Source organism: Prionailurus bengalensis, chromosome D3 (genome assembly GCF_016509475.1).
Source record: "Prionailurus bengalensis isolate Pbe53 chromosome D3, Fcat_Pben_1.1_paternal_pri, whole genome shotgun sequence".
NCBI classification, from domain to species: Eukaryota; Metazoa; Chordata; class Mammalia; order Carnivora; family Felidae; genus Prionailurus; species Prionailurus bengalensis.
In genome coordinates this window covers 17,942,298-17,969,647 of record NC_057356.1, presented here as the reverse complement: position 1 = coordinate 17,969,647, position 27,350 = coordinate 17,942,298, and the positions used below count along the sequence as shown (strand labels likewise).

The following is a 27,350-nucleotide window of genomic DNA, read 5'->3' as shown; positions in this document are numbered from 1 at the left end:
TCTCTCTTTCCCTCTCTCTCTGCCCCTCCCTGCCTCTCTCTCTCTCTCTCAAAATAAATAAACTTTTTAAAACTTAAAAAAAATACATACATACAGAGGATTATAATTATCTACCCCATTTATTTGAGATGCTTACTGAGATAATTCATGTAAAACATCTAGAAGAATGTTTGGCATATAGTAGGTCCTCAATAAAAGGTAGCTATTATTAAGAAAAGTATGGTTCAGGGGCACCTGGGTGGCTCAGTCGGTTAAGCGACATTGGCTCAGGTCATGATCTCACGGTTGGTGGGTTCGAGCCCCACATAGGGCTCTGTGCTGACAGCTCAGAGCCTGGAGCCTGCTTCGGATTCTGTGTGTTTCTCTCTCTCTCTCTCTGCCCTTCCCCCATTCACACTCTGTCTCTCTACATCTCTCAAAAATGAATAAACGTTAAAAAAATGTAAAAAAAAAAAAGAAACGTATGGTTCATGCATGTGATGGAATATATGTGTGTAAGAGGGTTTTAAGTGGTATGGTAATGCTATTTATAAATCGATGAAAAGTAAGGTTTAAAATTCTTTTTTTATTTTTTTATTAAATTTTTTTTTAACATTTATTTATTTTTGAGAGACAGAGTGAGACAGAGCACCAGCAGGGATGGGCAGAGAGAGAGGGGGACACAGAATCCGAAGCAGGCTCCAGGCTCTGGCTGTCAGCACAGATCCCTACGTGGGTCTCAAACTCACTGACCAGGCGATCATGACCTGAGCTGAAATCAGATGCTTAACTGACTGAGCCAGCCAGGTGCCCTAGGTTCAGAATTCTTGAGTATGATCTTAGCTAGAGAGAGAGATTGAGAAAGAGGGATAAAGACAGAAGATCAAGACAGAGAGAATATACTAGAATACTTATACTGTGAAATGAACTAGATGACATTGCCTTTTCTTCATACTTTTTTCTAAATAGAGTGTATATACCTGAACTACTAAAGCCCTAACCTTTCCTCTGAGGCTCCTAGGAATTCTTCCTTCTCTGGACAGAGGTGTCCTTTTATCATTATTCTGAGGAGGACTTCTACTGGCGATAGAACTGTTCCTAAATCTCAGTGGTATTGCTAAGACCAACTTTCAAAATGTTAGATGTTATGCAGGGAAGGACGTCATTCATAGAAGCAGAGGTTCCATAGAAGCAGAGGTTAGTCAGAGATTCTTGTATAAGTGATTTATTTAAGGAATGCTCTCGGAAGCCCATAAAACCATGAAAGAGGCAATAATGTTGAAAGGAAGAAGTTAAGCAAAAGTATGGTTTCTGGTGACGTCGAGACTCGGGCTGATCCCACAGGGAACTCAGGAGTGTTCTTTGTTCCACAAGGTCTGTCCTACGTTGAGGCAATGGAATGGGACTTTTGTAAGCACATACCAGTCTGTCCTGGGGAGAAGGGTTGTAACTCCTAGACACTTCTCTGGTGAGGCAGCCACAGTTGCTCAAGAGCAATCCCAGAAGAGGGTTGCAGCATTAGCAGCGGCAGCTGGGAGTTGGACACAAACTAGTAAAGGGGCATCCCAGGAGACCTAGATGGGTCACCAGCATCCATCTGCCTCAAAAGGGTTAATGGAAATGAGCCTCTCTCTCTCCGGCCTCCCTTATGAGGAGCCAGGAGAGTCACATGACGCTATCTAGTAGCTCCGATGCTTGACTTAGGTGGGAGATGTGGGGAAAGAGAAAGCCTGCTCTTCCTACCAAGTTGGAAGGCAGCATGGGGAAGTCATTTAGAAGTTTCCTTCTCTTCCCAGCATGGCCGGCGGCTGAGGAAGTGGAAGGCAGAGGAAGGGGCACGAATGTAGTAGATGGAGGGGTCGATGCAGTTAGGACGTTCGTTACATTCAGCAAACCAATAAGTTGATTGGGCAAATAAGAAATATATTGAGGAGAATGAGGCCCCCGTGTCTCAATGTCGGAGAAGGGAATTATAAACATGGAAACCCGGGAGGGTTAGAAAGAACCCCAACCTTCTGGTTGGACTGGAATTGAAAGTATCAGTAAGAACTCGTTTTTTAAAAATATATATACACAGATAGATATAGAAACATATGGGTGTATGGAGTGCATGTGGACAGAGAGAAATGGAGAGACCAAGATAGATGATAGAGAGAGAGATGTCTTAGCTGCATCCACTGAGAAGGCCTAGAAGCAACGACAGCCCAGCAGCAATGAGCACACTGACATCAGTATTTGGTTTCTAAATACCGTCTTCTACCGAAAGGAACCAGAACCTCTTAGAAAAATGGCTGACGCCACAGCTGGGACCAGGAAAACACACCATGAACTTGGACATCTTGTTGTGCCAGAAAGTAAAGAAGAGTTCAAGGAATGATGGAGGCATGTAAAAGAGACATAGGGATTGGTTTAAACGGTCTTCCAACAAGGGGCACCTGGGTGTCTCAATTGGTTAAGCATCCAGCTTCGGCTCAAGTCATGATCTCATGGTTTGTGGGTTCGAGCCCCACGTTGGGCTCTGTGCTGCTGGCTGAGAGCCTGGAGCCTGCTTTGGATTCTGTGTCTCCCTCTCTCTCTCTGCCCCTCCGTCACTTGTGCTCTGCCTCTCTCGCGGTCTCAAAAATAAACATTTTTTTAAAAATTAAAAAAAAAGTCTTCCAACATCAGATCTGGGACAGTCTGAGCATCAGAAGAATAATGGTAGTAGTGGGTTACAACCCACTGAATAAAATAGGAATCTACAAGTTCATACTGATTCATTGAATGCATAGGTAGGTAGGTAGGTAGGTAGATAGATAGATAGATAGATAGATACAGGGGAAAAGGGAAACTCCTCCTTGCAATAGAATATCCATTCTAAATGTAGAAGGAACAATGGAAATTTAAAAAATACCACCTGTTACCATCATAGTAGTGTTGATTCAGGCAGGTATCGTCCATGGGTGGGATACCGAAGCTGATGGGTAGAGGTTCTAGGGAGAACAGGGTATTGGCATAATCTCTGAATTTTTCCCCGCCAAGTAATCCCAGATGGAAAAAGGATAACTTTAGGGTGGAGAAATCTGTCAGACACCATCTTGAGCCAGTGATGAAGGTTAATGTCACCAGTGATGAGATGAGTTGACACCATATGGCCCTGATGTGAGGCACCGGAAGGAGCTTAGTATCATGTCTGCGGGGTTCTTGCCAAGAAAACATGGCCTGAGTCTGGTCACGGGGAGACAGCAGATGGACGTAAGAGGAGGAGCATCCTACAGAATGAAAGGCCTGGACTCTTGAAGACTATTCAGGACGTGAATAATAGGGAAAAACCTGAATAATGTTCCAGATTGAAGTTGCCCGTTGTCACACTACCCTATTTTCTCCTATATTTGCTGGGTTGTGGGTAGGGCTCCGTGTCGGCAGTTCTAAATTTGAGAACCACGTGGGGAGTGAGTGAATGCAGATGCCAGAACCCCACCCCTGAGAGTCTGTTCCCAAGGGTTTGGGGTGGGGCCTAGGGATCTATGACCTTAGCCATCATCCTAGGAAATTCCGAAGTAAGTGGTCCACAGACCACCCTCGGAGGAATATTGGCCTAGAAATTCAGAAAGCGGTGGCAGTCCTCTTACTCAGTCCCGACCTTAACTTTCTTCCTGTCTCTCTGCTTTCCCAGGGTGACGCTGTACGCGGAGTTCCTTCCCATGAAGGCCAGAGCTAAGTGTATCTTGCTGATTGAGGTAAGGAGGGTGGTCTGGGTTTCCCAAGAGCGCTCAGTCCCTGAGCAGGAGATTCTCGGGCGTCTTGAGCCACAGGATGAGGAAATGGGAGTTTAAGAGAGCTCTAACAGACTCAGTGTGTGGAGACTTAAACGGGTCAATTATGTCAATTCTGACATGGTCTTTTTGCAATACGGATAAACCCTTCAATTGACAAAAAAAAAAAAAAACAATCGATCTCTTAAAAAAATGGCGGTAGGCAGGTGGTATTTCCTTCTTGGACTTCACGTGGCTTTTATCTGAGAGTTGGTGCCGAGAGTTGGTGCGCAAGGGGACCAAAACTCCTGTCCCCCATCCATATCATCACCCTCCACCCCTGTTTGTATCCAGGCTCACCTGTGTCTTGTGTGAGGCGCCACTCCTGTAGCCTAGAGGCTGCCTTAAAACTCCCTCGGTCCAGCTCGTCCCTCCGAGCCTTCTTTCTGCCAAGGTTTTGTGACCCGTTTTCCAATCATGGTTCTGGAAGATCTCAGGGCCAATATGTGGCTGACCAATGACCCCTCTAGCATGCAGGCAGTAGAGTTTATTTGTCCTTTCAGACACTGATGCCCACAGTGACGACTATGACGCCACTCCGACGTCTCTAGTCACCATGACCACGTTGACAATAGTAATCCCATTGACGTCACTGCCCAGCTTACCACCCAGACTGCATCTACCCCTGATCGATAAGGGTGGTGGTCATCTGGTCCACGCTGGTATGGATGAACCAACTATATAAATATTGAGATGCGTTTATGCCAGCAGATCTTGGTCCCTGATTACCCCTCATCGCCTGACACCCTGTCCACTCTTAGGACCCCCTAGAACTTCCCATGATCTAGCGTCTGAAGAGTTAACTCCTGGCACAGTCATGGTATATGTGTGTGTGTTGAGAGCAGGGGGTATATGACCGGTGTCAGGTGCCTATCCTGGGTTGGTCCAGTTTGTTAGACATTTTGACTATCACCCCCGGTTGGCAGCAACAGAAATAGACTGTGGTTGAGTTCAGCCAGAGAGGATTTAGGAAGGCTCTCGGAGTCCCCCAGAACTGATGGAGAAGCTGAAGGGCCATGTTTGGCAATGGACAATAGTTGTAGGGCCTGAGCAGGAGACAGCATACTCAACTTAGGATAGTTTGAAGAGGGTTTGATAAAGGGACTATTTCTAAATAGCCCCAGGCCTGAAGTGCCAGTTGCCAGGCAAAGGCAGGAAGTAATTAATTAGCAGCCCAGAGAGAAAGAGAGACAGAGTTGTGTGTCCAGGGCTGTTGGACAGGTGCAGCCAGCCCATGACCACCGTGCAGGGAGAGAGCCAGAGGAATAAATGCCCCCACATCTCTTTCCTTCCTCCCTCCCTCCCTCCCATGTCCTGTGGGGCTCCCCATCGGCTGTAGCCAGTGGAAAGCCAGAAGACAGAGAGCCTGTGGATGCAGTCCATACAAAAAAAGCAAGGTGGGAAACTATGGCGAGGCAAACAGAAGATAGTCAGCCCTGCAGGGAAGAGGCAGTTGTGATAAAGGATACTAGGGGCCTCTTGGGCGAGAGAGATGGATGTCAGTAGACAAAAACAATATGTCCGTTACCGTATTGACCTCACACGATATTGATGGTGTTGATCTCCCTAAACCAGAGCTGCCACATCGTACCCACTCCAGTGGGTACCACGCAATTATGACAGAGGAGATGGGCAACATGATGGTCCTGCCAACTATATGAAAAACAGGAAAGATGGCCATTCCGACATGGCTGACCACGAGGACCCTCCCTCGTGTCAGTAGCGTTGTCCGCAATGACCCTGACATTGCTCATGTGTTGGCCATGCTGCTCCCATCGCTGATCCCGTTTTCCCCTGCCAGGTCTTCTGGGCCATCGGGACAGTGTTCGAGGTGATCCTGGCCGTGTTTGTGATGCCCAGCCTGGGCTGGCGCTGGCTGCTCATCCTCTCGGCCGTCCCGTTGCTCCTCTTTGCGGTTCTGTGTTTTGTAGGTATCCTTTAAGAGATGTCAACCTTTACGGGGCACCTGGGCGGCGGCTCAGTCGGTTAAGCATCCAACGTTAGGTCATCATCTCACGGTTTGTGGGTTCTAGCCCCGCATGGCGTTCTGAGATGTTTGGGATTCTCTCTGTCTCTCCCACATCCTCCCTCGTCCCTAAATGCTCTTCTGTCTCTGTCTCAAATAATAAAAAAAAGATCTCAACCTTGGCCACTTGGCTTTCTGCTGTTCAGCCATTCACTGTGTGTCAGTGGGGAGGAGGTAAAGGAGGACACTGTCCTGCAGGGATTCTTTGTAAGGTGATGTTTTTAGAACTCTGCCAGCCACACCGATTAATAATAATAATAGCAACAGAAACAACAATCATTGCATGAACCCATTCCAGGTATTGTGCTAAGCACTTTGTCTGGATTCTCTCACTTAACCCTCTCGACAGCCTTTACGAGGTGGGATCTATCGTTATCCCCATTTTGTGGATGAGGAAATGGAGGCACCGAGAGGTCAAGTAATTACTCAAGGTCCCACAACCAGGATAATCAATGACAGAGCCAGGATTTGAAGCTAGCCCTCTGGCTCCAGAGCCCTAAGCTTAAAGACTCCACACCCCGCTGAGATATGTGGTTGGGACCCCGTGTTCTGTTCCCCCCTAATCTGCCACGCCTGTCCCCACAGTGGCTGCCGGAGAGCGCAAGGTATGATGTGCTGTCCGGGAATCAGGAGAAGGCCATCGCCACCTTAAAGAGGATAGCGACAGAAAACGGAGCCCCCATGCCGCTGGGGAAACTCATCATCTCCAGACAGGTCGGTGCCTGGCCTGCTGTCTGTGGTGTGTGTGTGTGTCCGTGCGCCTGTGCGGGAGTGTGTGCGCGGGTGGGGCGTGCTCTCCAAGGAGGTGGCAAATTCTGAGACCAGCAAAAAGCGCACGAGCAGACTAATTCCCCAAAAGCCAATTTTCCTGAATTAACTTGCCAGTGTATCTTTTTTACCAAAAAAATGTTTCAAGGATCTTTTTGAATATATGTAGCAAGTTGGAGTATATTTTTCCTGTGTATATATTAACACATTTATTTCCTCAGTATATGCTCTCTATAAATATGTTAATGGATCTATTTCTAAATATATTAACCTATTCCAAAATATAGTCAATAAATACAAACATTCTCAAATACATTCAATAAACCTATTTAATGGGTGTTGTCTTTTCATTCAAGAATATACCAAAAAATATATTTTTATTCATGAGGGCTATTCACAGGTAGACTAAGCCACCTAAAACCCATAATCTTTTTTTTAAACATTTAACATGGTTAAATAAGCAAGCGTTTCTCAAGCGTTTCTCAAACTGCTAAGAAAAATGTTTTCGTTAAATATACCTAAGAAGAATATTATCACAGTCCTAGAATATACTCTTTTAAAAAAATTTTTTTAACATTTATTCATTGTTGAGAGACAGAGACAGAGCATGAGCGGGGGAGGGGCAGAGAGAGAGAGAGGGAGACACAGAATCCAAGCAGGCTCCAGGCTCTGAGCTGTCAGCACAGAGCCCGACGAGGGGCTTGAACTCACGAACTGTGAGATCATGACCTGAGTCTAAGTCAGACGCCCAGCCAACTGAGCCACCCAGGCACCCCCTAGAATATACTCTTAAAAAGAACATTGTAGGGGTGCCTGGGTGGCTCTTGGTTTCAGCTCAGGTCATGATCTCACGGTTTGTGGGTTCAAGCCCCGTGTTGGGCTCTGTGCTGACAGCACAGAGCCTGCTTGGGATTCTCTCTCTCCTTCTGTCCCTCCTTTATGCTCTCTCTCTCTCTCTCTATTGCTCATAAAAAAGAAATAAACTTAAAAAAAAAGAACGTTGTAGAGCAAAGATTCAATAAATTAGCAAATTATATGTAATTGGCAAATGGGTCATTTAACTAATCAACCTTTGACACATTGGCTTCTGGTGAATTGATTTTCAGTACATTGATTTTTGTGATCTTGACCTAGAGCTGGCTTGGGAGGGCATTAAATGGTTGGATGCCCCTTGAATTGACTGTCTGCTCCCTGGGTCCATGGCACTGCCCGAGAATCCCTGGGGGTACCAGGCCCAAGGAGTCTGCTTCCTGCTATAGGGATTGCAGAATGTTTCCATCCTTGGGGAACCAAGCCTGTAGACCTTGCTGGGTCCTGGCTGGAGGGCCTCACTGGGCCAGGAGACTTTGTGCCGTGGGATCGGGTCCTGGGTTCCCGGAATCTGAGCATGTAGCCCACCAGGAGCTTCCCTCCCTGCTGTGGGTGCCCACGGTCTTAGGCTGCCGGCTGGGGCCCATACTTCTCTAGGGGAGGAGAGCAAATTGCACGTTCTTGTCTTGAAACAGGAAGACCGAGGCAGAATGAGGGACCTTTTCACGCCCCATTTTAGGTGGACAACCTTGTTGCTGTGGTTTATATGGTAAGAGCTGTTTCTTGACACCTTGATCCCCTTCATTCATGCCCTGTTTTGCTTTCTGTTTTTTTTTTTTTTTTCATTTATTGATTTTTGGGACAGTGCGAGAGACAGAGTGCAAGCAGTGAGGGGCAGACAGAGGGAGACACAGAATCTGAAGCCGGCTCCAGGCTCTGAGCTGTCAGCCCAGAGCCCGATGCAGGGCTCGAACTCACGAACCGTGAGATCATGACCTGAGCTGAAGTCGGATGCTTAACCGACTGAGCCACCCAGGCGCCCCTTTGCTTTCTGTTTTTACGTGATGCACAGATAGCTCTTTGATCGTGGGCAGCAGTTGCAAAATAAAGTGGTTTGGGTATGACTTTCCTGATTTCTGCCTTATTCAGGTATCACCCGTGCTATTCTTCGTTGTTTTCTTTAATTGGACTCCCTTTTTACTCAGATAAATGTCCTTTTTAACTACGTTTTTCATTTTAATTCCAACACAGTTAACATGCAATGTTATGTTAGTTTCGGGTGTAGAATACAGTGATTCAACAATTGTATGCATTACTCAGTGCTCATCATGATAAGTGCACTCTTAATCCCCATCACCTATCTCACCCATCCCCCCAGCATCCTCCCCTCTGGTCAGTTCTCTATGCTTAAGAGTCTGTTTCTTGATTTGTTTCTCTGTCTCTTTCTTTTCCCTTTGCTCATTTGTGGTGTTTCTTAAATTCCACATAATGGATGAAATCACGTGGTATTTGCCCTCTGACTGAGATACTACGCTTAGCATTATACTCTCTCGTTCCATCCATGTCATTGCAAATGGCAAGATTTCATTCCTTTTTATGGCTGAGTGATATTCCATTGTATATATAGACCACATCTTCTTTATCCATTCATCTATCGATGGACACTTGGGCTTCTTCCATAATTTGGCTATTATTAGTTAAAATTTTTTTTTTCAACATTTATTTATTTTTGGGACAGAGAGAGACAGAGCATGAACGGGGGAGGGGCAGAGAGAGAGAGGGAGACACAGAATCGGAAACAGGCTCCAGGCTCTGAGCCATCAGCCCAGAGCCCGACCCGGGACTCGAACTCACGGACCGCGAGATCGTGACCTGGCTGAAGTCGGACGCTTAACCGACTGCGCCACCCAGGCGCCCCTTTTTTTTTTTTTTTGTTAAAATTTTTTTTTTTTCAACGTTTATTTATTTTTGGGACAGAGAGAGACAGAGCATGAACGGGGGAGGGGCAGAGAGAGAGAGGGAGACACAGAATCGGAAACAGTATAATTTGGCTATTATAAATAATGCTGTAGGGACGCCTGGGTGGCTCAGTCAGCTAAGCATCCGACTTCGGCTCAGGGCATGATCTCACGGTCCACGAGTTCAAGTCCTGCATTGGGCTCTGTGCTGCTGACAGCTCAGAGCCTGGAGCCTGCTTCAGATTCTGTGTATCCCCGCCCCCCCCCCCTCCTCCGCTCACGCTCTATCTTGCTCTGTCTCTCAAAAATAAATAAATGTGAAAAATAAAAATAAAAAAACAATAAATAATGCTGTAATAAACATAGGGGGGGCGTATATCCTTTCGAATTAGTGTTTTTGTATTCTTTGGGTAAATGCCCAATAGTGCCATAACTGGACCATAGGGTATTTCTATTTTTAATGTTTTGAGGAAACTCCATACTGTTTTCCAGAGTGGCTGCACCAGTTTGCATCCCCACCAACAGTGCACAAGCGTTCAGATAAATGTCTTTTAAAACGCTAAAAAAAAAAAAAAAAAAAAAAAAAAACTTAACAGCAGGCCATAGAGAGAAGGCTCTCCTCAAGAGAAATATAGTAAAAAGTAGCTAGATTGATGATTTGCCAAAGCTCTGAGTTACTGTACTTAATAGAGAGAGAGGCAGATGTTGAGGACTCATTAGCAAGTAAGTGAGACTAGGAAGCCATCAAAATACAGTTGACCTTCAACAGTGCAGAGTAGGGGTTAAAGGCACAGACCCCTGAGTAGTTGAAAATCTTTTGATCCCCCCCAAACTTCACTAATAGCCTCCTATTAACCAGAAGCCTTACTGATAACATTAACCAGAAGCCTTACTGATGAACACATATTTTGTCTGTTATATGTATTATATACTGTATTCTTAAAGTAAGCTAGAGAAAAAGTGTTATAATCATCTTCAAGAGAAAATGTAATTGCAGTATTTATTGAAAAAAAAAATCTCCTTATAAGTGGCCCCTGCAGTTCAAACCTGTGTTGTCCAAGGGTCAACTGTAATTGAAAGGAAAATGATAATGCCTGCTCCCTTACTCCTCTTTTCGGGCCATACTGCCTTCGGTGTACATGGGACCCATGTTTGGGGAACCACTGATTTGGTCAACACGTGCAGCCTTAGAACTCTCAGTCCTGATCCTGGTCTATTTTCCTTAAAACGCGGCCATTCGCGATGGCTGGATGTGGGCAGGGTGGAAGGGAAGGATTTGTACAGAGTAATTACCTGAAAATCCACAACCAGTCAAATCTCAGCTATTCTTTGAACTCTCTACGAAATCATGTATGCAGCATGAAGAGTGTGCAGAAGGGGCCTGGCTAACACTTTTCGGAGTTCTGGTGTAACCACTTATCCCTTTCCCTATGCGCCTTTGAGGAGAGGTGCTAATTAGCAGGGGATCGTCCTGAAAAGTGGTCAATTGCAGGCAAGTGGGGAGGAAGGCCTTGATAATAAACAGAACTGGGCTCCAATTCTGCCCATGCATTCCTGAGAGCTGAACCAAGCATTTATTAAACACCTGCTGTATGCTCAATACAAGTGCTCAGTCTGCAGGATTTTTGAAAAGGGAGAGGAGGTGGTTGACCTAGTTAAGGGTGTCTGTCTTTGCATGCGTATGACTCATTTGGGCCGAGCTGCCCAAATACCGAAGCAATTAATTAGAGACTATTTCTTGCACCCAATAGAAATCACTAAATTTGCTAGCACATATTGTAACTCAAGGAAATTTATGACCATGGACTAATTATGACAGTTCCCACATAACTGTACTACAGGATGAGAATGTTCTGGTCCTACAGACTTGAGTGTTATGGTTCCTGGGACAATCGGGAATTAATTAACTGGGTCATTCTAATCTGAAATTTTAGGGAAGTCTGCTGACTCCACACTTGTATGGGGTACACAGCAGGTGTTTAATAAATGCTTGGTGAGTTGATTCAACTCTCAGGAGTTCAAGGGTAGAGCTGGAGCCCAGTTCTCTGTATTATCAAAGTCTTTCCCTCCTCTTCCCTCTCCACATTGACCAACTTGGCCCAGAAGCCCTGACGGACGTCAGCCATGACTGTTTTCTTCCAAATCTTGGTTCCCCAAACTTTTATTCCCTATTGCCAATTGTGAAAAACAGCCTGGTGTTCTCTGTGATAGAATACGGTTGTTGGTCTTTCAAAGGACACAGGATCACATACCTTTAACACACTGCTATGCTTTGTACCTGCCATTTTCCTGCTCAAGGGCCCCAGGAACCGCCCCCCCCCCCAAAGCCCCAGTGTCACCCACGTCCAAAGACTGGTCCTCGCTGCCATAGACGCAAGTCCTTCCTGAGGGGTTGGGGAAAGGGGATCTTGCATTTCTCCCATCACTTCTTTACCTTTTTTTGCTTCCTTTCTGGCAGGTTTTCCAATGCGTTTTCTTACTATGGATTAGTTCTGCTCACCACTGAGCTCTTCCAGGCAGGAGATGTCTGCAGCAGTGAGTATCAAACTCCCTTTACCAGCTAACGACTCCTACCCCCACCATACACAGTCACACAGACATCCCAGCCCCTCGTTCAGCCCTTCCTGAGCCCGGCCACGCACAAACGCCAGTGACTTTGTCCCACAGACTCCAGGGAGAAAGTTTCTTCCAAATCTGAGCACAAAAGACCTGGACCGCGGTCTCCGAGATGCTCTGTAGAAACCCGAACAATCTTGTCACGACAGAAGGGACATTATAGCAGAGTCACCGCTTATGTCACGCAAAGGGCTCGATGAAGTACAACACTGAGTTTGACGGCTGTGACCCTGTGCGGTAATTCTCAACGTGCATGTGAAGTCGGAGAACCGGGTAGGATCTCAACCCTGGCCACACAATGGAATCACCTGGGGCCAGTTAAACGATGCCCGGGTCAATTTACTCAGCATCTCCGGACCCGGGCGTTAGTGGCTTTTAAAAGCTCCCCCGGCGATTCTCTTGTGCAGCCGGAGGTGGGAGCCACCGGACAAAAGGAACAGCCAGAAAGCAAAGACTGTATGCACATGTCTGGGATTTCAAACAATTCTGTCTTTAAAAATAGGTTCCTAGCATTGAGCCCAGGGTGGAGGATAAAGGGATCAGGTTCTCACTTGTCTGTAGGATTTACCTGGTTATCTTTTTCATAGTAAGCCTCTATAAGCTTAGTGAATAGTTTGGTTTATTGGTGTAAGCGAGGATTTAATGGGTTGGTGGCTCAGTCGCAGGTTTGGGATTTGGTTATCGACTACAGATCACATGCCCCCAACAGTGGACCCGCTTAAGCAAAACAGAGGAGGATCCAGGGGAATGTTACAAAGCAGGGGTTGGCAAACTTTTTCCAGAAAGGGCCAGCTAGTCAATATTTTAGGCTTTGTGGGCCATACAAAGAAGGAAAAAACCTGTGGACAATTGGCTAACGAACAAGCATTGCTCGTGTTCCGATAAAACCTTATTCGTGAATGTGAATTTGGGGCATCCAGATGGCTCAGCCAGTGGAGCATCCGACTCCTGATTTCAGCTCAGGTCGTGAGCCCAGGGTCATGGCATTGAGCCCTGCATCGGGCTCCTTGCTGAGCATGGAGCCTGCTTGGGATTCTCTCTCCCTGCCCCACCCCCGCTCTTGCTGTCTCTGTCTCTTTCAAAATAAATAAATAAACTTAACAAAAAAAATTTTTTTAACGTAAAAACCATTCTTAGCACGCAGGCCAGGCAGAAACAAACCGGAGACCAGATTTGGCTTCAGGTGATAGTTTGCCAACTTCTGTTAAAAGCTCTCTCTTGGGACTCCTGGGTGGCTCTGTCGGTTAAGCATCCAGCTTCGGGTCAGGTCATGATCTCATGGCTTGTGATCTCACGACTCATGAGTTCAAGTCCCACATCGGGCTCCGTGCTGACAGCTCGGAGCCTGGAGCCTGCTTCAGATTCTGTGTCTCCCTCTCTCTCTGCCCCTCCCCCACTCGTGCTCTCTCTGTCTCTCAAAAATAAATAAACATTAAAAAAAAAAAGCCCTTTCTTCTACCTGGGCAGGAGAAGTGATACCGTGGAACAAGCCCACAGCTGGAAATCAGGGAGCCTGGGTTCCAGCACTAAGTAGCCGTGTGATCTTGGACAAGTCATTTATTCAATATTTTCTATAAGGCAGGTACTGATCTAGGTGTTAGGGTACATCAGTGACCACAAAAGACAAATATCCCGGGGCGCCTGGGTGGCTCAGTCGGTTGAGCGTCCGACTTCGGCTCAGGTCACGATCTCACAGTCCGTGAGTTCGAGCCCCGCGTCGGGCTCTGGGCTGACGGCTCAGAGCCTGGAGCCTGCTTCCGATTCTGTGTCTCCCTCTCTCTCTGGCCCTCCCCCGTTCATGCTCTGTCTCTGTCTCAAAAATAAATAAACGTTAAAAAAAAAAAAAAAGACAAATATCCCTACCCTGTGAGCTCATGTTTTGGTGGGGAGAGAGAAAAAGAGAGAGAGAATAGCTTAATAAGTGAGGCAATGACATAGTGTGTTAGAAGGTGATGGGTTAAAGAAAAAAATTTTAGGAAAAGGTAAAATCATGCCTCTCCTACAAGTATATAATGACCGCATGTCAAAGATTTTAACTCCTCAGTTAACGAATGAATTAGTTAAGAACTGTGAAAAGTCTGAGGATTTACGTATTTTCCAGCTAACAGGTTAGGCGTGCACAGCTTCCACAGATGCCTGCAAAAGACACAACACTCCTGGATCAGAGACAAAGGACTTTGCTACTCACAGTTAATAGCAGTAGCTGGAGTATCAGCATTTCTTACACCAGTGAGGAGCTCCCATTCCCACAGGGTGATGTGAAGAGAGGAGGTCACACCTCCAAGAGCAGTGGGTTATGTTACAAGAGAGGATCTCTGAGCTTAGGGCACCCAGCTCTCTTAAACTGGATGGTAAGCCTGCCTGCTCTTGCCCTGTGGGGAGACACTAGACCATTGAAGGCCATAAGCAAACCTGTTCCTTACTCCAAAGGTAGACGCTCCCTGTCAAGGCTGTTGGTTAAACCAAGGTCCTTGAAAAGATAGTCCAGAACAAAGAAAGTCAGTGCCTCTGCTTATAAACCATACAGAGATGTGAGCATCCATGGAGAATTGTCTACTAACACCGGAGGTCTGCTAACACCACAGGAGGTAACGACTGGTTCAAAGGAGAGTTCAAAAGATACACGTATATAGGCAATCAGAAATGCAGAAATGGCTTTACAATTAGAGGCACAACTTGTCCGTATGCATAAGGCAGTAATCAGTTGCATCACCAGACACAATTTGCATTTTGATGAACTAGAAGCCTTTGCATTAATACCAATATTCTATAACGTGCAGAGCTCAAAGATAACGAAAAGCAGGACAACCTATAAGGGTACACTAGACAAAACATTTTGCCCATTTCAAAATCTTTCACGCTGTTTGTTAACAAATGTATAGGAAAAGGAGACAGTCAAGCAGGGCAAGGGAGGTCAGGAGGGCGGGGCAGAGCAAGGGGCAGTGGGTATGTTGAAGTTTTACATGGGGGTGCTCAGGGTGACCTCCATGAGATGAGATTTAAAAAGATATAAAGGATGTGAGGAAATTAGTCATGGGATCTATAAAGAGCATCCCGGAAGAGGCGACAGCCAGTGCAAAGGTCCTGACGCAGGAGTATTGAAGGAAGAGCAAGGGTACCAGTGTGGCTCGAGTACAGTGAGCAGAGCAAGGGAGAGAGAGAAGGTGAGATCAAGGAAGTCATGAGGGCCAAGTAACATTGGTGGGGATCATCGAGGCCACCCTGGAGTCTGTCTGCCACAAACGCACCTAGCGTGTGCCATTTCTGGGCTAAGCGCACGCATATGCACAGCCTGCTTTCATTCTCCCACCCACCTTGCCCAGTGGTTTCATCAGCTCCAGTTTTGTGAAGAAACTGAGGCTCAGAGAGATAAAGCGCTGCTGGTTGGGATTCGAACCTGAGTCTGTCGGACTCCGGAGCCTGGGCTCTTTCCACGGTGTCCCAGCTGAATCGTACCCAGGGAAGGAGGTGTGGGGGCAGGAGGGCGTGATTCAAGTTTCTGAGAATGGCTCTTCTTTCTCCTGTCTCCCACCTTCCAGTCTCTAGCCAGAAGAAGGCGGTAGAAGCAAAATGCAGCCTGGCCTGTGAGTACCTGAGTGAGGAGGATTACATGGATCTGCTGTGGACCACGCTCTCTGAGTTTCCAGGTGAGGGAGCTGTGGGAGGTGGGGGGGGGGGGGCAGGGGAGCCCGTGAATGTGGCCGCTGTTGATCTGGTGGCTCCACCTGGTGCTGCTGCCTGGGAGAAAATCCCCTTTCTAGGGGAGCTGGAGATTAGTTTTTCAACCCTTAGCTGCAAGTTGTCAAGAACTGTAAAGGCTACTTAACAAATGAAGCCGCCCGTGTCACGCTCACTGGCAGAAGACATGAGACTCCTGGGTCAGAGACAAAAGACTGTTATCCATGGCACAGCAAACAACATGAACAGCGTACTAGTGTCAGCTCCCCGTGCTCTCAAGTCCCACAGGGATGATGAGGGAGGGTCCAAGTGGATGCTACACACGCAATGGAGTAATGGGTGTAGCTGCTGTGCTCTGACTCTTGTCCTTTGATGAGAACCCGCTCACTCAAGTGTGCACAAAAGCTGGTAATGGATGATGGAATTACCTGAGCATTCCCTACCATGTCGTGAGTGATCTAGTCCCTATATTCTTGACTCTGTGTTCCACAGTTTTCCTTGGCTTCCCAATATCTTCCTCAGTCCCTTTTTCACTTTGCTTACCTAAGGAATCCCAAGCTTAGGGAACCCAGATCTTTCATAATGGGCTGCCAGAAACTTGTCCAGCTTTTGATCTAGAGAGATGCGTCATCTTTATGGACAGTAAAACGGGCTTGCTCTTTGCTCTGGAAGGAGACGGTATCTCTATCTTCGCAAGGCTGTTGGCTATCCAAACAGAACAAAGGGCAGCCAGTACACAAAAATATAAGAGATCCATGGAGAATTGTCCCCCATCAGCACTCACACTGGAAGGACTAGTGGGGAGTCAAAAAATCCAAACCTGCACATAAAGTGAAGGTAATTTATCTTGTTCCTTTAAAAAACTAGTAATTATTACAACAAGAGTGTCTGGTATTTATTGAATGCTTACTTTATGTATATCAGGCTCTATGCTAAATGTTTTCTAGATACGTCTCATTTAGTCTTTTGTAAAATTTAGTCATTGAAATTCAAGTTAGTTAAAATACAGTGTAGTATTGGCTTCAAGAGAACCCTTTGATTCATCACTTACATATGACACCCAGTGCTCAGCCCAGCAAGTGCCCTCCTTAATGCCCTCACCCATTTAGCCCATCCTCCCACCTACCTCCCCTCCAGCAACCCTCAGTTTGTTCTCTGTATTTAAGAGTCTCTTATGGCTTTCTTCCCTCTCTGTTTTTATCTTATTTTATTTTTCCTTCCCTTCCCCTATGTTCATCTGTTTTATTTCTTAGATACCACATCTGAGTGAAATCATACGATATATGTCTTTCTCTGACTTATTTAGCTTAGCATAATACACTCTAGTTCCGTCCATGTTGTTGCAAATGGCAAGATTTCATTCTTTGTGATTGCTGACTAATATTCCGTTGTGTGGGTGTATGTGTGGGTGTATGTGTGTGTGTGTGTGTGTGTGTGTGTGTATACCTGTATACACACACACACACACATATCTCACATCTTCTTTATCCATTCCTCAGCTGATGGGCATTTAGACTCTTTCCATAATTTGGCTATTGTTGATAGCACTGCTACAAACATTGGGGTGCATGTGCGCCTTTGAATCAGCATTTTTGTATCCTTTGGATAAATACTTAGTAGTGCAATTGTAGTAGGGTGGTTCTATTTTTCATTTTTTGAGGAACCTCCATACTGTTTTCCAGAGTGGCTGCACCAGCTTGCATACCCACCAACAATGCAAAAGTGTTCCCCTGTCTCCACGTCCCCGGCAACATCTGTCGTTGCCTGAGTTGTTAACGTCAGCCATTCTGACAGGTGTGAGGTGGTATCTCATTGTGGTTTTGATTTGTGTTTCCCTGATGATGAGTGACGTTGAGCATTCTTTCACGTGTCGGTTGGCCATCTGGATGTCTTCCTTGGAGAAGTGTCTGTTCATGTCTTTTGCCCATTTCTTCCCTGGATTATTTGTCTTTTGGGTGTTGAGTTTGATGAGTTCTTTGTAGATTTTGGATACTAACCCTTTATCTGATAATGTCATCTAGTCTTATGAAGTAGCACAATTGTTCCCATTTTACACCTGAAGAAACTGAGGCTCAGAGAGGTGTAGCAAAAACTGTTCCTGGCAACTTGCAGCTGCCAGTATCTGCATCTCTGTGCCTGAGGACTATCTCAGGAGGAATGGAAAGCTTCAGTATCTAAAAGCAAACAAACAAGGTGGCTGCAAGTGTCAGGGAGTTAACACCTGGGAGCTGCTTTCAAACGGTAGTTGCAGGAGTTGGTGGTGTATAAATACCCCAGCTTCCTCGCCCATCAGGCAGGAGAATTCTAAAATGGATATTCCATACTGGCTCCCAGAGCCCCCCAGTGGAATTCGGTAGAAATGACCCGCAGTGGTAACTTGCTTGACATGCACTCTTGCCTTCCCTTCCACATCTTACTTTCCCACCCTCCTATTGGTTCTTCTTTGGGTTGCCTCTCAACTAAACACTTGTACCTAGGCCCTTGTCCCAGGATCTGCTTCTCGGAAAACCCAGCTAAGACGCTAAGTGTCCCACACCCGGCAGGGCTAAGCGCTGTGGTCCCACCCCAGAGCCCACGGTCTTCACTCATGACTACGCCATCCATCTATCTTCCAAAAGCCTTCCTGCAAATAGCTCACAGTAAGAGTAGGGACTCAGAGTTAGACACTACGTTGCCAATAACTGTTTCCATGACTTCATGCACTCACCATGATTTTTCATGATTTCCATGGTATTGCCTTTCTGAAACTCAGAACAAATTCTTACTTATTACATTTATGATTTGTTTTTTCTGTTCACTGGCGTATCCCAAGCTCCTAGCACAACAGTTCCTAACACAAAGATAGGCATTTAATTTTTTAATGAATAAGTGTGGGAAGTGGGGCTATTGAGAGCATTTATTTTGGGGGGTTGTTTTGATGATGGAGCGAGATAACAGATGTAAAAGTGCTGAGCCCACATTTAACAGTTATTATTAATAATAAGCACCATGCTGTAGTGTCTCTACTGAGGTTAGGGAATCTTATTTTTATTTAGTCCCATTTTGCAGGGGAAGTAACTGAGGCCCTGAGAACGCAAGGGACTAACGTTCACTCACATGGTCATTGGCAGGATTCAATGCCTCCAGGGTTGTTGGACTGAGGGCCTCAGTTCCCCACTGGCTGTTGGCCAGAGGCCACTTTTCGCTCCTCGCCAGGTAGCCTTCTCCATTAAGACCAGAACCAAAGAAGAGTCAGGGGGCGAGAGAATGCCAGCAAAACAGAAGCTGCAGTCTTTTATAACCTCATCTCAGAAGTGACATCCCAACGCTCTTCTATATTCTAGTCATTGGAAGCGACTTGCTGGGTCCAGCACACTCTCAAGGGTAGCGATTATACGGGGTGTGAATACCAGGGGGTGTTGGGAGCCATATTGGAAGCTGCCTGCCATGGTGCCCTGCTCTCTTCCAGGTGTCCTTGTGACTCTGTGGATTATTGACCGCCTGGGCCGCAAGAAGACCATGGCCCTGTGCTTCGTCATCTTCTCCCTGTGCAGCCTCCTGCTGTTTATCTGTGTCGGAAGGTGGGTCGTGAAACCCCCCCCTGTCTGGCCAGCAGGCCCACTTCTCAGGGCATGGTCAGTGGCTCTTTGGGTCTGTAAGCTGTGGTCTGTACTCCTGGTGGTCATCTGAGAGATCCCTCCCCAGCCCCTCACTAGGACTCTTGACTCTTGACCACAGGATCGGGTTCATATTTGCGCCTCTGATGGGATTAAGGATGGGAGGGCACTTTGGTTCAGGTTTCGCCCCAACACTGTCACTTTTAGACTTTGGACATTGTCCACCAGTGAGATCACGCATACTGCTCTTTATGTATGGGTTAAAAGCATTCCTTTGTTCAATGGAAATACTTCAGGGTCCTGGTTTATAATCCCCTTTTGGCGTTTCTCCATTTTTCCATCAAGAGCCTCAAAATATGGAAGTGGATTGTGCCTCTCTTGTTCTCGGAGAGGCCCCAGACCATACCTGATGAATCTGTGGAAGGCCTAGAGAGGAAGCTTAGACCCTGACATGGGGGTGTTCTTAGACATTTATGGGAACAGTGGAACAGAAGGTCGGGGGTCAGGATTATCCTAAAAATACTGAACAGAAGTTTGCTTTCAATGGCTCAGCTGGCACCTGACTCAATTCCTGCCCCTACAAGGTTCCATCTGGATTTTCAAGTGGGTTATATCACTTCTCTGTGACCTTGCCCCCAACCTGGACTCCACAGACGTTTGCAGCTCTTACCCTGGACTTTGGAGAAAGACAAAATTTATAAAGGCAGGCCTTTAGAGATGGCACCGGGATTGTGTGCCTGTGTGGATTGGGTGAGGGTGGGCTTTGCCCATTTCTAGGGTATAAATTCTGCCTGGGCAGATAGGACTTTGCTGAAACAAGTCAACAGAAGAAAGTACCTGCTCATCGACTTTTTTATTTCTCTCCCTAGAAATATGCTCACTCTGTTACTCTTCATTGCAAGAGCGTTTATTTCTGGAGGCTTCCAGGCAGCCTATGTTTACACACCTGAGGTAGGAGAGGTGTCTGGGAGCAGCCGGGTCGGGGAGGGAAGGAGCTCTGCTTTCAGAAACATCCAGCCTGGGATCCTCAGCATGAGATTTATCCTTGGGCTTGGGTCTGTCTGGGTGGGAACAGTGAAGCTCTTCATTATTTCAGGCTATCTTCCCGTCTTTTTTTTTTTTTTTTTTTTTTTTTTGCTTTTTGCTTATGAAAGCTAATGTTCAAGGTAAAAGTTCTGAATGGTAGTGAACCGTATAAAACCAAAAATTAAAGGGCCCCACATTCCCCCTTCCTAGACACAACCTTTTTGAATAGTTCAGTTCTTTTCGAAGCATACACTAATTTATGTTAGTGGGTGTACCAGATTGGGTAAGCGAGCAACTGGGAAGAGTTTTAATACAGAACTAATTACAGTGGTGAGGGACAAGGCTGAGGGAAACATGAACGTGACATAGCAGTGCCCCCGAGCTTGCAGTGGGGTGAAGGTGGCTGGGGACTCTGCCGCCACACACCCAGAGTCGGTGGGATGTTGAGAGGGGAGTGTTCCAGGGTCCCAGGAGAGAGCTGCGTAGAGAGAAGTTGTGACCTTCAGCTGAGGGACACATGGGACTGAGGCAGCCTGGAGGGAAAGATCAGGAGAATAAATACCCCGACCCCTCTCTTCTACCCCCTCCCATCTCCCGCTGGGGTTGCCCATTGGCTGAGCCTAACCAGAAGCCAGAAGGCCAGGGAACCCTTGGTGGTCCACATCGGCCAGCCCCAGGGCAGAGAATGAGGTGGGGAAATTCGGAGGGAAAGATGAAAGACTGTGAGCCCAGGACATAGGAATCTACTTTGTTCTTTTTAACAGTTACTAATCTATACTATATATACAATATTTACTATGTATAGTATATCCTGTATACAATATACTAATATATACCACATATTACATACTATACTATATGGTGTATGTATAATATATATATTTTTTTATACCTCCCTTTACTGTATTGTGTAGTATATAACTATATATTATATACTGCATTTTTATACTATAAATACTGTATATATTATATACTATACTATATAGTATATATACATATTTTTTATCCCTCCCTTTACTATACTGTGTAGTATATAACTATATATTATATACTCTATTTTATTATACTATAAATACTATATATATTATATACTATGCTATATAGTATATATACATATTTTTTATCCCTCCCTTTACTATACTGTGTAGTATATAACTATATATTATATACTGCATTTTTTATACTATAAGTACTATGTCTATTATATACTATATAGTATATATATATATATATATATATATGTTTTTATACCTCCCTTTACTATACTGTGTAGTATATAACTATATATCATATACTCTATTTTATTATACTGTAAATACTATGTATATTATATACTATACTATATAGTATATATACATATTTTTTATCCCTCCCTTTACTATACTGGGTAGTATATAACTATATATTATATACTGCATTTTTTATACTATAAATACTATGTATATTATATACTATACTATATAGTATATGTATATATTTTTTATACCTCTCTTTACTGTGTAGTATATAACTATATATTATATACTGCATTTTATTATACTATAAATAGTATGTAGATTATATATTATACTATATAGTATATATATATTTTTTATACCTCCCTTTACTATACTGTGTCATATATAACTATATTATATACTCTATTTTATTATACTATAAATACTATGTATATTATATACTATGCTATATAGTATGTATACTTTATATTATATACTGTACTTTATTATACTATATGGTTTATATATGCATATATATTATATACTTTACAGTATAGTACAGAAAAATCATAATTTTTTAAAGAGTTTATTTATTTATTTATTTAGAGAGAGAGAGAGAGAGAGTGGGGGAGTCAGTGCAGAGCCTGATAAGGGGCTCGAGCTCACAAGCCATGCGATGATCATGGCCTGAGCTGAAGTCGGACGCTTAACCGACTGAACCACCCAGGCACCCTGGACAAGTCATAAGTTGATAACAATTCTACGGATATTTGGCTTGTTTTCCAACTTTTCACTATCACGGACAGTGCTGAGGTAAACAGCTTTGTATAGTCTTGGGCACACGTATCCTTCCTGTAGAATAAATGCCAAGATATGGAATTGTTGAGTGAAAGCCTATCAACGTTACAAACATTGAGATGAGTTGAAAAATCACTTTCTAAAATGTTGTACAAGTTTGTGCTCCACACAATAGCGTCTGAGCGTGTCTCAGCTTCCCACACTCAGGGATTATGGGTTGTTTATTTTATATCTATTGTATTTTATTTCATCTTATTTTTTCAAAGTTTAGTTAAGAGAGACTGAGACAGCACGGGGGGTGGGGGGCAGGCAGAGAGAGAGGAGACAGAGAATCCAAAGCAGGTCTGAGCTGCAAGCGCTGGGCCCCATGCGGGGCTCGAACTCACAAAACCGTGAGATCATGACCTGAGCCGAAATCACGAGTCAGGTGCTTAACCACCTGAATCACCCAGGTGCCCCTAGTTCATCTTACTTTAGACAGAAGCAAAGGGAGAAGGAGAATATTATATACCAGATACTGTGTCAGGGGAAAGAGGGTGTCCAGATTAGCCCTCATTCCCACAGCACCCCGGAGCCCTCGCTCTGTGTCATCGTCCTCACCCTGCTCCAATCCTGCCTCCTCCAAGAAGCCCTCCCAGATCTCCCCCTCCCCTGACTTCCTTGTGCATTCAGTGTCTGTGCCCCTCTTCTAATACTATGTCTGTCGATCTCGTTTGAATGGTAAACTGTGGAACATCCACCGGGGAATACAGTTACGGCAGTTAATGATGAGGTGGTTATGAGCAGTTAAGAACGAGGTAGGTATCTATATACGATGTTAAGAAGATTTCAAGACATAGCGCTGAATGGATAAAGCAAGCTGCAGAATGGTACGCTATGATACCGTTTATATTTTAAAAACGATGCTGTGTATTTTGTATACACATATTTTTTAACACATCTGGGTGGATAATTCCACACCTTATTAATAGTGGGAACCTCTGGGGAGTATTTCCTAGGAGAGGTTGTAGATCCAAGGACGGCCGGGTGATTTCATTTTTGACAAGGAGAATATATTTATATGTTGCTTGTGTCGTTGGGTGAATTAAAATATCCTCTGTAGGGGTGCCTGGGTGGCTCAGTGGGTTAAGCGTCAGACTCTTGGTTTCAGCTCCAGTCGTGATCTCACGGTTTGTGAGTTCAGGCCCCGCATCAGGCTCTGTGCCGATAGCTACAGAGCCTGCTTGGCTCTCTCTCTCTGCCCTTCCCCCGTGGGCTCACTCTCTTTTTCTCTCTCTCTCTCTCTCTCAAAATAAATAAACACTAAAAAATAGAAAAAAATAAAATATCACAGGTAAATGCATATGGTATGCACTCAAAAACTTTGCTGAGCGAATAAATAAACGAACGAACGTAGATGTGTATACGATCATAGAAAAACCTGGAAGGATATACATTCAAACGTGACAATGGTTATCTCTGAGTTTTGGGATCATGCGCGAATTTTATTTTTCCCTTCACATTCTTCATTCTTCCCGAGCTTCTGCACAGAGCATTGGAGTTGTTAGAGGCACGCTAGCTGCTGTAACAAATAACTCCTCAAAGGGAATGTATTGACCCAACAGCAGTTTCTCACTAATGAAACAGTCCAACGTGGTGTTCCAGGTTGGTGGACAGCCTCCATTTCCACAGTGATTCAGGGACCCAAGTTCTTTGCATCTTGCAACTTCGTCCAGTAATGATGAACCAAGGGTGATTTTGTCCCCCAGCGGCCATTGGCAATGTCTGCAGATACGTTGGGTTGTCACAACTCAGGAGAGGCGTACGGAAGGTTCCCCTGCATCTAGCGGGTAGGGGGCAGGGATGCTGCTAAACATCCGCCGATGCCCAGGACGGCCCCTCACCACAAAGAATGACCCACCCCCAAAGGGCCACAGTGCCAAGGTTGAAAAATCCTGCCTCAGGGCCTTGGAGTCCTCCTTCCAGCCAGCGGACTGGGGAAGGGAGTGGAGAAGACACTGCCTTGGTCTGGAAGATGCACAGGCACTTCTCACTTTGCCCGAGGGAGAGCTAGGCACGGGGCCACTCTGGGTACGAACTGAGAAACTGTGTAAGCATTTCAATCTCTGTCTCAATGAAACGCCTTGAAAGGCTGGGGCCGGTGCTGCGGGGTGAACTCATGAAGAGGCGGGAGAACAGTATCTGGATGCAGAATGGGGAGTGGTTCCTGGCGGAGTCTTTGGAGGCCAGCCACCCTGGGCACCGAGGACCCCTAACTGGGTTCCCACCCACAGCTTGGCCTCTCGCCCTCTTTCTCCATTGAACCTTTGAGATAAGAATCCCCACCTGGTCTCCCACCCCTCGATGGGGTCACCAACACCCGAGTGAGCCACGCTAACTCCGGGCCCGCGGGCGTCAGTCCTATCACTCCTGAGCCAGAGTGGGGCCTGGGGGAGGATCCTGCATTTTCTCAAGGCCGCATCCATGGCTGTGTTTCAGGTCTACCCCACGGCAACTCGAGCGCTCGGCCTGGGCACCTGCAGTGGCATGGCGAGAGTGGGTGCTCTCATTACTCCGTTCATTGCTCAGGTAGGTGTCACCTCCGAATCCGGGGCTGGGGGGAGGTGGGGAGGGGCGCAAAAGCCAGAGCACAGAAAGCAGTTACACCACGTTCAGACGTCTGCAGAACCTCCCGTGCACATCATCTTCTTTTACCCTAACAGCCCCTCCTGTGAAAGGAACAGTGTTGCTTGCACATGAGCAAACGGGCTCAGAAAGGCAAAGCGACTTGCTCAAGGGCACACGGCTGGGAAGCAGAGAAGCTGGGACTCAAACCCAAGTCTTTCCTGTGCAGAAGACCCGGGGTGTGGGGGCGGGGTGCGCCATCTGATTGGGCCAAAGACAAATTGGATGAAAACAAGAGGAAAACAAACTGTTGAAAACAACATGATTTAGTGGGAAACAGATGTCCCTGGCCGTGGTTTTGGAGTTGGATAATGAGGTGTTTTTGCAGATTTTTGCAGCCCCTTGTGTGTCTTGAAGCATTTCTATCCGTTTTTAGGGATCTTATTTCGAAGTCGTTTTGCTTTTTTTAATAGCCTTTATCGCCGTTTTTTTTTTTTTTTTTTTAACCAAGGTACAAGTCTCATAACGTGAAGTGAACAGTTCAGGGGCGCCTGGCTGGCTCAGTGGGAAGAGCATGCGGCTCTTGAGCTCAGGGTCCTGAGTTCAAGCCCCACATTGGGTGTAGAGAGTACTTAAAGAAATAAAGTCTAAAAAATTAAAGTGAACAAGTCAGTGGCATTTAGCACATTCACAGTGCTGTGCAACCCCCACCCCTATCTAGTTCCAAAACATTGTCATCAAATAAAAGTCCATACCCCCCCAAAGAAAAGTCCTATTCATTAGACAGTTACCCCCTATTTCCCCCTCTTCCCTTGCCGACCCCAAGGTGCATTGTTTTAAGTTTATTTATTTGGAGAGAGAGAGAGAATGCAAGAGCAAGGGAAGGCCAGAGAGAGGGAGAGAGAGAATCCCAAGCAGGCTTTGCACTGTCAGCACAGAGCCTGATACGGGGCTCGAACCCATGGACCATGAGATTGTGACCTGAGCCGAAGTCGGAGCCTAACCGACTGAGCCACCCAGGGGCTCCCGAGGTGCATTTTTTTTTAAAAAGGAAGCTCTACACCCAACATGGGGCTTGAACTCGTGACCCGAAGATTAAGAGTCGCGTGTTCTGCCGACTGAGCCAGCCAGGTGCCCCTGTGCGTTGTCTGTGTGTACCTATTCTGGATTTTTCACATAAATAGAATTCTGCCACATGTTTCAGCCAAGTAGCTCTGTTCTGGGCTGTTGTGTCTGGCCATTGTATGTCCCCACTACCTACTGTTGGTTGAGAGCTGGCCACGCGCCTGCAGGGGACCGAGTCGTCTTGGGGTTTCCTCTCACTGGGAGGGGGTTACTGGCAGATGAGCAAATGAGGCTGGGCTCTGCTGTTAATCTAGAAAGTCAGCAGAGGTCCTGCTCTGAGAGAGAGTGTCGTTTCAAGGAATACAGACCCTAGAGCCTGATGGGGATAGAGTTCAAATCCCAGCCCCGTCCTGAGTATCTGTGAGAACTCGAGTATGCCACTTACTTACCCCTCTTTGAGGCTCAGTTTTTCCCCTCTGCAAAATGGGGACACGTGCCTCGCTCTGTCGTGAGGACTCAATGGGATCAGTGCAGAGAGCGCTTATAAGAGGGCCTGGAGTCATCAGGACCTCCCGAAGGGTCGGTGGCATCTATGACTCAGGACGCCCTCACCGGCACGTGTCTCCCTCCCCCAGGTCATGCTGGAATCTTCCGTGTACCTGACGCTGGCAGTTTACAGTGGCTGCTGCCTCCTGGCCGCCCTGGCCTCCTGCTTTTTGCCCATCGAGACCAAAGGCCGCGGACTGCAGGAGTCCAGCCACCGGGAGTGGGGCCAGGAGATGGTCGGTCGAGGGGCGCACGGCACAGGCATCACCAGGTCGAACTCTGGCTCTCAGGAGTAGTGACCGATGCAGGGCTGAGCTGGTCTTTGGGGCTGTAGAAGGCAGGGAGCTGGTGGAACCCAGTTGGGGCACCGACCGTCACTGCCGACATCCAGAACTTACCCGGGGGGACAACCTGGACCAACAGGGTTTTGTGTCTTGACTTTGTTTGCTCATATTCATCGAGATCCACCTGGGAATGGGGAGGCATTTGCTCTGGGGGGTTCTCTGTGTGTGGGGGGGGAGGTTTGTCAATAACCTGTGGACCTGCATGGGAAAACTGCCACATGAGGAGTGGCCGGTGTCCCCGAAGGCCAACCAGGCGCCACCCGGAGTCAGCCAGTCACACCCTTGGTGAACAATAGCCAACAAATCTCTGTAGATACAGTCCAGGCCCAGAGCCCCGTTAAGACCTGCCACCCAGGGAGTCAACACCTGCCATCCACCAACAGTACCTGTTCAGTAGGTTCTCCTACACCCCCAGCCCCAGGCTTTCTTCTCTGAAATCGTGGGTGACCCAGATGTGGCTTGAACAGCTTTTTCCTGGGTCTGAGAGATGCCCTCTCAGAAGGGGCTCCTCGGTTTGCCTCCCCG

General features: G+C 46.3%; 1 protein-coding gene across 1 annotated transcript in view; it reads left to right on the top strand.

Moving 5' to 3' along the window:
* Nucleotides 1-26,919, top strand: part of LOC122470340 (SV2 related protein) — a 77,760-nt gene extending 50,841 nt beyond the window's left edge. Inside the window, exons 7-16 of the mRNA XM_043557825.1 lie at nt 3,635-3,698; nt 5,575-5,700; nt 6,385-6,513; nt 8,073-8,146; nt 11,794-11,870; nt 15,491-15,598; nt 19,078-19,189; nt 20,095-20,176; nt 24,745-24,834; nt 26,571-26,919. Coding sequence (XP_043413760.1) covers nt 3,635-3,698; nt 5,575-5,700; nt 6,385-6,513; nt 8,073-8,146; nt 11,794-11,870; nt 15,491-15,598; nt 19,078-19,189; nt 20,095-20,176; nt 24,745-24,834; nt 26,571-26,777 — 1,069 coding nt within the window. The 3' untranslated portion in view covers nt 26,778-26,919. The remainder of the gene's footprint in view (nt 1-3,634; nt 3,699-5,574; nt 5,701-6,384; nt 6,514-8,072; nt 8,147-11,793; nt 11,871-15,490; nt 15,599-19,077; nt 19,190-20,094; nt 20,177-24,744; nt 24,835-26,570) is intronic.
* The last annotated feature ends 431 nt before the right edge of the window (nt 26,920-27,350 follow it).